This window comes from Apodemus sylvaticus, chromosome 7 (assembly GCF_947179515.1).
Source record: "Apodemus sylvaticus chromosome 7, mApoSyl1.1, whole genome shotgun sequence".
NCBI lineage: Eukaryota > Metazoa > Chordata > Mammalia > Rodentia > Muridae > Apodemus > Apodemus sylvaticus.
This window is the reverse complement of record NC_067478.1, coordinates 71827642-71838163: the sequence shown is the minus strand read 5'-3', so window position 1 is coordinate 71838163 and position 10522 is coordinate 71827642. Positions and strand designations below refer to the sequence as shown.

The 10522-nt window shown below is 53.2% G+C and overlaps 1 protein-coding gene across 1 annotated transcript; it reads left to right on the top strand.

Moving 5' to 3' along the window:
* Positions 1–791: 791 nt before the first annotated feature.
* LOC127689896 (taste receptor cell protein 1-like) lies at positions 792–9947 on the top strand. Its single transcript, XM_052189471.1, has 12 exons — positions 792–834; positions 1619–3048; positions 4189–4250; positions 5593–5744; positions 5907–6037; positions 6395–6459; positions 6793–6932; positions 8031–8155; positions 8258–8316; positions 8409–8554; positions 8766–8848; positions 9891–9947. Exons 1-12 carry the CDS (start codon positions 792–794, stop codon positions 9945–9947), a joined length of 2493 nt encoding a protein of 830 aa, XP_052045431.1.
* Positions 9948–10522: the final 575 nt, after the last annotated feature.

Below are 10522 nucleotides of genomic sequence, written 5' to 3'. Positions count from 1 at the left end.
TTCAGCCATCATGGCTCCAGGAACTGACCTGACAGGACAATAAAGAAACATGGCCACGCACACAGAAAAAAATGAGATGAGGTGGACTTCTCTGCTAAAGAAGCTGAAAGGCCTTGGAAGCGTGGCATGTTTATTATATAGAGTTGAATAGGAGGTGGCTGGGGTTATTGCTTACAGCTAAATCGAAGAGGTGGGGTTAATACAGAGATAAACAGGGAGTCAGAGTTATTACATACAGCTGGCCAAGGACGCAGGTTTAACAAATCCCACCAGAAGCGGTCTGTAGGGGCGCCTAGCCCAGGGAAGGTTTTGCCATTGCATTGGCATCCTTCACATGGCCACACCTGTGTCAACAGCACATCTCCCCCTCCTCTGCCCCCCATCTCAGGACTTAACTCACCCTGGCTTCTTCCCTGTCCGAGGACATTTAACTATTCCTCAAAGAAAAAAGAAATTTTTTAACCCTAACATAAGTCCAGGCTATGGGAAAGGTGTATCTGTTCCCATTTGAAGTCTGCAGCCCCGCAAGGCAGGGGCTTTTCAGGAGGCTACTTGGTGACTAGGGCAGCTTCAGGGCACCTTCCTATGGATGTAGAACTCTGGACAGCTATGGGCAGAAGTGGACAGCTGGGTGATGGGGTGGAGCAGGGGCCTCTGGCATCCTAGGGGGGGCTCTGCCCAGAGTTCTACCCACGTCTGATGTCGCCCTTCCTGGAGGGGACTCGCAAAGGGCATCATTGTGTCTGTTGCCTGACGCTGCACCCTTGGAAGTCTTGGCAGGAGCCTACAGTATGGACAAGCGGTGGCTTCCTACAACTGGAATCCTCTTGGCTGGTAAGTAGGGATGGGGAAGGTGAGCTGAGGGGTCTCCCCATCCCCACCAGCTTACTTGTACGGAAGGGTGGAATTCTCTCCTCAGGGAACTCCGTGACTCCCACCTCAGGGTGTTCCTTCATTGTGTCCATGGTTTTCCAGCCTTGGCCAGCCTGAGAGATGCTAGGGAAAGATTGGGGACCTCAGGCTTCTTGAGGGCACTAGGATCACCTGCTGGGAGCTCTATATAGCTGTAGGTAGGTTTGGCATTAACCCCAGAGCCCTCAGAGATGCCTCTACATATATGCTCCACCTCCCAGTCAGCCCTTAAGAGGAGCCCTACATGCAGGGAACATGGTCAGGTCACAATTTACCCACAATGAGAATCAGACAGCACTTCCAGCTCTATCAACTTAGTCTGAGTCTCAGAGGTGGTTTGAATAGAGTAGGCAAGACCCTTGGCTCCTAGCAACCACTTGGGCCTGGGAGACTTCTCTTTGGGGGTGGGGAATCCTTGGTACAGGGGTCATCAGCATGGAGATAGACAGACAAATCCTAAAGGCAATTCCTATGTCCTCATAGTGCCTATTCCTGGTAAGGGAATCCCGCTGTCAGCTGGACTAGAACTAGGGAATGGAGATGAGTTGAATAAGCAGCTCCGTGGTGGGAGGCCTAACCAGGCCCGGGTACTACTCACCAGGTATTGCTCATTAAATGAGCAAGATGTGCCAGGGCGAGATCTGAGAAGTTGGGGGCCAGTCCTGCCCACCAGACATTGAAAAGCCAGGCCTTTCTTCTCTTGCAGCCTTCCTAGTGGTCTCGGCTTCTACCCTGACCTTTCTCTCTACTAATGAAGACCCTGAGCAGTTTCCCTCAGCCCCTGGCACATCAGCTCGGCAAAGTAACAGCATTCTACTAGGCAACCTGAAAGACATCACTGGTGGTATCTCCTTAGTTGAGAGGGAATTGGAGGCCCTGGGGAGGAGGGCAGGAGCCTCTTCTACAGAAGAAGCTGAGGGTCACGAGTCTCCGTCAATGCCTGGCCACCCAGGCACGGTCATACCCGAACCAATTCCCTCAGCCCTGAACACATCTGCATCCGACATAGCTGTTGACTCTCAGCCCGTGTCCTCTGAGGCTGACCCTGGAAAGGAAGTCTTGGCCCTTGGAACTCTAGAAACAATTACGATGTCATCACCACAGCCTTCTCCCATACATGGATCTGAGTCGAAGTTCAACAAGGCCCTCAGGTTGTGTGGGACAGTTCCTGCCTCCGAAACACTGGAGAAAACTGTCTCATCTAAACCAAGGCAGCATTTAATTAAAGCTTCCCCTCCCCCCACATCCTCTAGACCTTCATGCCTGTTATGGCGCACCCCCAATCCCTCTCTCCAGATACCCGTGCCTGCATGGAGGGATGGCCGCTCCAGGTCAGAGGCATCCTCATCTGAGGCACTGGCTCCAAATACCTCCTTAGGACTGCCTATCTTTCCATGGATGCCTAACATGCTGAAAGCTACAGAGCCCCTGTTGTCTGCATCTCCTGGAGGATTAGGGCTGGACCTCACCTCCCAAGTGGGCTCCAGGGCATCTGTAAACACTGTAGCTTTGGACACTGGCTCAGTGGTCCGTGGTACTGTGTATTCTCGGCTGCGGTCGCCCTCAGCAACATCCCCTCCACGTGCATCCTCCCTCCACTCCCAGTCACCCTCCTCAGCATCAGCCCGGTCTGCATCCCCATCACTCACAGCTTTGTCCTTCTCCCCACCGCCAGCCTCAACCCTGGTCCTGGTTTCCTCTGTCACCACAGGAGCCAGTGACTCTCCTAAACCTCCTGTGTCTGTGACTGCACCCTCAACTAAAGACTCTTCCATTAAAACTTCAAACCTCACACCCCAGATGGCTCTACAACCCAGCCACCCTGGGCCATGGCTTCCCACCAGTCCAATTCACATTCTCTCCCTCCAACATTTCTCCAGCCCTCCCTCTACCCCACACAGCTCTGGCTTCACAGAGTCATCTGTAGATGCTGGTCCTACGCAGGCCTCTACCCTCCCTCACCCTGGCCAGGATATGTCTTTGCAGGACTTGAGTTTCTCTACTCCAGGACTTAGTCATACGACTCACTCTGTGACCTTTAGGATCAACAGCAGCTGCTTCACAAAAGCTGTCTGGAACCCGGTACCCTCGCTATCCTCGGAGTGCTGGCTGTTGAATCGCCTCATCTACTACCAGGTGTGGCCCCTACTTGCTGGTGGAGGGATGGAGATGAAGATAATCTTTCCTGCTCTGCTTTCCTTCTGAGCATGCCAGGCACAGCCATGACACACCCTATATAGGTTGTGGCTCCCAACACAAAATAGGAAGATCGAACGTGCCATGCTGTGCTCCTGAGAGGAGTCACGGGGAACCTAAGCAGAAATCATTACAGAGGGGAAAAAAATCTCACAGTGGGGGGAGAACTCGCCCACTAGAAATAGAGCAGGTTCTGGCTGCTGGCTTTTTATCAGCACACAGTCTCATCTGGGACCAGACACCCTGATTCCCCGGCTAAGTGAAGCCCAGCTCCGTCCTGGAACCAGGAGCAGGAAATGCATCCTGAACAGGGACTGCCATTTCTCATGGCCATACAGGGCTCTGTTTGTTGAATGATTCATCTCAGCCGGCTCCGACTCTGACAAACTGTGGGAAGGAATGTCGCAGGCTGGCCACATGCTGGGAGAAGGGCCTTGCACGCACTAGGTGACCCACTCTACCACAGCACTGGATCACCCTCCTTTTTCTGTTTGTTTGTTTGTTTTTGCTGTGAGACAACTGTGGCCTAGAACTCACTCTGCTTTTTGTTTGCTCTCTTGAGTAGGTTCCCACTGTGTTACTCAGGCTGACAGTGAACCTGCCTCGGTTTCCTAAGTGTAGGGATCAAAAATCGTGCACCATCAAACCTGGCAGTGGGAGAGTCTTAACGGGGTGGACACAAGGGAGCCACATCAGACAACGGAGGGAGGGCTTCCCGGGCACAGGGCAATGGGAACATTGCTTGGGGGATAGGAGGGGCTGGCCAAGGAGTCTATGGTAAGTGAGGACTGGAGAGGCCTAGGCCCAGCTATTGAGATGCAGAGCCCGGGGGTGGGGGGTGGGGGACTGGGGGGAGGGGGACTGGACTGCAGAGGTAAATCCTGCAAATGTGCAGACCTGGGACAGACAGATCCCAGTTAGGATTTCAGTAAAAAGAAATCACAAACCCCAGGCCCCTAGAGGGGAACAGCCGGGGAGAGGCCCAGCTGAACCAGAATCAGGCATGAGAACACTGCAGAGGCCAGCACAGATGGAGGGACTCAAGGGGTGCGCACACTGACTCCCACACCTCTGCCTCAGCTCCAGCTCATCTACCGCGAGGCCTTCTCCAACTTCAAGAATGTCAGCGGCCTGCTGTTTCGGTGAGTGTGTGTGGCTCCCAAATGACCCATGCCTTGACAGCACAGGGCCCTGAGCCCAGGCTGCTCAGCCAGGAATACCTTCGCCTAGAAGGGTGAATAAGAGGTCTACATTTGGTTCCACCACCATCTGTGCTCCATGACCTCAGATGGCCTTCCTGCCATGTCCCAATTCCAGCTGTTGGGTTTGGACGGGATTGTCTGAGTCCAGTGAAAAAAAGACAGGCAAAGAGCAGTCAAGCTACTTATGCTGGGGGAAGGTTCATGTAAATGATATGTAAATACATGTAAATCTTTGGGCGAACTTTCTGGGCTGCTAGGAAAGTGGACTACCTCCAGAGATGGGGGCGGAGTGGGGGTTATCCAGGCCATGGTCCCAGCTGCGGCAAAACTTTCCCCTTTCTATAAACTAAAGTCTGCTTCTGTGACTCCATGCCCTGACCCTGAGCCCATTTTATCTCCCAAGCCCTGGGGTAGGACAGGTGCTCTGAGGCAAGGGCAGATGTTATTTCAGGTTCTGAGGCTGTTCATTTCTAGATCTTTCCCTGAGAGCTGCCTGAAGGCTGCCTCCCCTCCTGCAAGACTTGAGCAATTGGTCCATGTCCTCTAGGCTTTCAGAAACTCCTCAGGCCTGTTGCTTCCCTCTCAGAGTCCCCTACTTCCTTAACTGCAGCTAAGGCTACTTTTCTGTTTTGTTTTTTTGTTTGTTTGGTTTGGTTTGGTTTGGTTTGGTTTGGTTTGGTTTGGTTTGGTTTTTTTGAGACAGGGTTTCTCTGTATAGCCCTGGCTGTCCTGGAACTCACTCTGTAGACCAGGCTGGCCTAGAACTTAGAAATCCGCCTGCCTCTGCCTCCCAGAGTGCTGGGATTACATGTGTGCGACACCACCGCCCAGCTTTTTTGTTTGTTTGGTTTTTGTTTTTTATTTTTTGTTTTTTTGTTTTTGGTTTTTTGGAAGGGCTACTTTTCTGTGTCCACTAGACCTCCTGAGAGCTCCCAGCCAGCAGAGTCCTCTGAGTAACACCTTCCCCAAGTCTTCCCCTGGATGAGATCCCCAGTATCCCTGTGAGAAACAGCTCACTGAGGAGCAAGGGAACTTCAACCAAGCACCTGTTGTGGGCTCTGAGGCCTGCACGCTTCAGGCCTCCAACAGCCTCCTAGGAAAGGGACTTTATCCTCATATACCAAGGAGGCCAGCACCTCTGGGGTCATGTGACTGCTTCAGTCACCCGGGGAGGCTCTTCTCTGCAGCTAGTAGATGCCTGGTGGGGGTGGGTGCCTCTCCTTCCGCACACCACCTTCTGCACCAGCCAGGCCTAGCTTTCCCCACTGGTTGCTTCCTGCAGGCCTGGCTCTACAGAGGTGAAAGTCTCCCTCGTTTTCGGTCCTCCGGATCCCTCAGCCCCAGAAATCCTCTGGACTTTGTACCGCAAAGTGAAGTCCTCCAGATGGTCGCTTGGGTACCTGTCCCTGGCTGACCACAGCCTTTCCTCTGATGGTGAGTCGAGAGAAACGCCTGTCCCTTGCCTCCTCACCTGCCCATGGAGGATGCTGGCTAGGCTCTGTGGAGGATCCACTTCCATCTTCCCAAGCCCTGAGCAGGCCATGGTGAGGAAGGGAGTTGTTCCAACTTCCCAGACTGCTGTGTGCATCTCTGCAGGGTACAACATGACTGACCTCACCCCAGAAATCATCAACATCAGCTTCATACTCATGAGGCCCTTCCTGCCCCAGCTGCTTCTGCCTAGTTCTCAGCCTTTTATCCTGTTGGAAAAGCAGATCCTCCAGCTGGTGAGGTGTCCCCTCCTCTCCCCTGCCTCTGGTACTAGGTTGTTCTCCCTGCCTCCCTCGTCAACAGGCCTCTGGAGCTTTAGAGAGCCTCTGTAGATTGGTACAGGGATGCCCAATGAAAGCCGAACCAGCGTAGCCTGTGTGGGAAGGCAAGCATGGAGGAAGCCAGCCATGCCCTGAGGGTAAAGCTGGCTGAGGGAAGAAGAGAGCTCAGAGGGAAGTCAGAGGCCCCACTGTCACCAGAGACTGCCCAGGAAACCACACCTAGAAAGCTCTCAGATCCTGCCTGACCCACCCAATACTGGGCCTTAGGGCAGGCAGCTCCCAGCCAACCTGACCTCCAGGATGTCCTTACAGGTCACCCATGAAGTGTCAAGATTCTACAAGGCTGAGCTCCAGGGCCGGCCTCTGATCCTGTTCAGGTGGGTTGAGAATCCAATCTGGTCCATCCAGGCGCACCTAGCCTACTTGGCTACTGTCTAGGAGACATGTCTCTAGGGCAATTCCACCCTCACCCAAAGCCAAGAGGTTCAGGTGTAGGTTGGAGAACACCAAAAAGAACTTTGCCAGTTGTCTAGAGTCAGCCTCATAGAGCTTTGCCCTTGGAGGAAAGAACATCAGGCACACACTTAGGGTACACACTTAGGGTACACACTTAGGGTACACACTTAGGGTACACAGGAGCCCAAAGCTTGCTTCTAGAAGCATGGACTGGCAAAGACACCATGATGCTGCACTCTCCCATCCTTCCCTAGCAATGTGAGGAAGTGGGTGAGCGTTTACATGGAATGCAAGTTCAAGAGCCCCATCCCCACCCATCTCCAAGGCCTGGCCAGTCACCTGGCCCATCACATAACAGATCCCGCCCTCCAGAAATCCAGCATTATGGCCAATGGTAAGTGAGCTGGGCCCCATGTGCTGCTCTGGGTCATTCCTCTAGACCTCACTGTCCCCTCCAAGAAGGGACAGAACCCCCAGTAGCAAAGCTTGTGTGTCAGCCAATAGGGGAAAAGTGGGTCCAGAGGAAACCTAGGATCAGAAAACAGAATTGTCTAGTCAACTCTTAATCCTCACCTTAATCCACAGTGGTCAGCTCTATCACCAAGGTCAGACTTGCATCTTCCCCACGAGGCCCCTGGAGAGGAAGAGCTGGGCTGGCTTATCCACTCACATTAGAGAAATCCAAGCCTCTCAGGCTCTAGCAGCCAACCTGGAGTAGTCCCTCAGCCTAGGAAGTGCTAATTCACTGTTAAGTGGCTGTCCCAGCCACCTCCCCTATACAGCCTCTCATGTTGAGTGTTACCATCTGGTGGACTCTGTTCAGTAGCTCCCAGAGACAGGGCCTTGGTTTTTGAGTCCCTGCCCTAACTCTCTCAGAGCAAGTTTTCAACATATGGTGTGTCTGGCCACTCAGTGTTCAACCTAAAACCTCGCCATCAACAGTTGACAGGGAAACTACCCTTCAAGCAGGACTGAGTTATGTATGTCTGCAAGTCGTCATGGAGCCCCTCCTGGGAGGTCAGGGACAATAAAGAGACATCTGAGTGAACAGGCCATCACCCTTCCAGTAGACACACTAGGGCGTGGGTTGGCAGATTACCACAAAGGGCTAGAGAATTAATATTCTTTGTCCTTTGCGGCTCTCAGCTCCTCCCTCATAGGGAGAACACATCCACCCCACCGAGGTATGTCCCAGCAAGTGAGCTGGCTCTGTTCCAGGACAATTTCATATACAAACACGGAAATTGTGTGTCATATACTTTTCACACCATACAATTTCCTCCTGCTGACGGGTTTTCATCCACTTAAAAATAGAAACCATTCTTAGCTCATTAGTCTAACAAAAGCAGGCAGCAAAGGCCAGCCCTCAGACCAAGGATGATAGCAATGGGGGTTGGGCAAGCAACCCTGGGCCAGGGTGTGGTCCTTTCCCAGAGTACTCAGAGGACAGGCGTCCTGGCTTCTATCCTTGCACCCACCCCCACTGATTTAGGGGAGAAGGCAGATCTGGTGTTTTATGAGATGTGGCTCTTGATCCTGGGTCACCCCTTCACCAAGGCCTTGGAGAACAAGACTAGTTCTGAGTCCCAGGAGCTTCGTGGACTGCTGACGAAATGGGTGACGTGAGGGGATGGAGGGAACGAGGAAGGGCGTGTGGCTGGGCTGGGCTGGGCCGGGCCGTGGAAAGCTGTTACACTCTTTGTTGTCTCCTGACCCCAGCTAACCTCGGTCCTCCAGCCTCTGCAGAACTTTGGTCAAGTGGTGGTGGAGGAATTCCAGTGAGTGTTCAGTTCAGAGGGTGGGTCCTGGGGCTGGATGAGAGGGTCTCTGCCTCTCCCCAGCCCTCTGAAGCCTGTGACGATGCTCTCAGCCAGGGACCACTGACAACCAGAGTACAACTTGCCTTCTTTGGGGCTGCACCAGCCCAGGCCATCATTCAAGACTCCGTGCACCAAGCCCTGGGCTCCCTGCAGGAGGCTGAGGGTCTGCAATTAGAGATGCTCCTCCCAGGCCTTGGTCAGTGCCTCTCCTGTTCATGTTTTCCATCCCTCTGTCTCCATGACCTTCCCTTCTCCTTCACACAGCTCGGCCGGGCCAAATCTCTTATCTTTCCTATGAGCCCCCAGGGTACGTTGACTCCAACTGTCCTGGGAACGGCCACCAGACTTAGAAATCTCTGAGGGCTTTGAGGATGGAAAATCTGCTCAGCCTTCCCATTTTGCTCCAGGCACCCCCAGCTCTAGAGCGTCGAGAGGCCCCAGAGGCGGGGCCATGCTGACCCTCCAGTTCATCACTTCTCTCCTTGTCCTGGTGAGTCTGGCCAGACAAGGGCTTCTTCCTAACAGGCCAAGGCTTGAGACCTTAACTCAAATGAAGGGACAGCACAGCCTGCTATGATCTGAACCCGAGTTCCTGTCACATACCAGCTACAACAGCATGTTTCCTACCTGGGGTTTGGGGTGGACCTATGACTGCACCTCCATAGCTCAGCTACTAACATAGAGGGGGACTGTCCTGGGGGGGCTGAAGCCTACCACAGCAGCGCCTGCACCCCACATGGTGTGGAAGCCCTCCCTCTGCCAGGCAAGCAGAAGCTCATCACCCTGGTTGCCCCAAGGAAATGATGGACAGGAGGGATCTGAGGGATCTGCCAACCCCTTCCTGAGTCTCTGCCACAGTGCTGGGTGTAGAGCCCATCTGGCCTTGAGGAGAAGCCAAGGGGTAGTCAGGCTGACTTCTGGAAGCCGCTCAACATGTGCTATGGTGACAAAAGCAGAACTTTGGTCCTAAGGGAAGAACTGGGACAGAGAATGGACGTGTGTAGAGGAATCTTAGCTCGCTGACACTTGAGGATGCTGTCAATGACTACTCTAGGCTCCCGCACTCTCTCTTTTTTTTTGTTTTGTTTTTTGGATTTTTGGGTTTTTTTGAGACAAGGTTTCTCTGTGTAGCCCTGGCTGTCCTGGAATTCACTCTGTAGACCAGGCCTCGAAGTCAGAAATCCACCTGCCTCTGCCTTCCAACTGCTGAGATTACAGGAGTGCACCACTGCCAGCTACTCTAGGCTCTTAAAGGGCCCAGGTGATGTCAACTCCTTTTCTCCTGCTTAGCCTCCATCTTAACCCATGGTCAGGTAGATGGGGGAAGGCCAGGTGATTGCACTAGACAGCAATTCTGTGTGAGTGACAGTTTCCCAGGCATAACTCCCTGCATAGCCCAAGCTGGTCTCAACTTTGCAGCAATCCTCCTGCCTAAGCCTCCAAGATGCAGGAGCACAGACACATGCTACCATGCTTTGTTTTGCTTCAGTATTACTGACAACATAGCTTCTGTCCCTTTTCTGTACCTCCAGGTGGCCCTGTGTACTGCTCCTCCCTTCACCGAGAAGCAAACCCAATACCTCTCCTAGGTCACCTCACCTATGGTATTCTTCAAACTCCCGCTTCACCCCACCTCCACGCTGCATAAAACTGGGGACAACACTCACTCCCATGTTCACGGTCCTTGTTGGGGGCTTTGCATCCCCTCAGCTCCCACCTCTCCAGGGGGTGACAGTGGTTTCCTTCACATCTAAAGTCAGGCCCAGGTTCCCTGCAGCATATATAGGTGTGCCAGGACAAAAAGTCAGGTCTTATGGAAGGTTCTGCAGGCCCTGCTGCTACCACAAACTATGTATGGGGACACACTTACATAGCCAGGATATATACACAGAGCACGCAGGGCTTGAGGCAGAGCGACTGTCCAGAATGGTCATGTATATTGAGCCCTTATTGTGGGGTCCATCTTGAGTGACTTCACGGTGCCCCAGAGAACAGAGCAGGGGGGACTACAGCCTACAAGCTTTTATCCTCAGAAAGGGGGTCAGAGTCTCAGCCCTGACATCATGAGGCAGGACTGGTCCTGTGGGGCTGAAGGTGGTGGTAGCCTTTTAAAGATGCTTGACTCTGGGCTTTCCAGTGTGTACAAGAGTGAGAAACAGAAGTT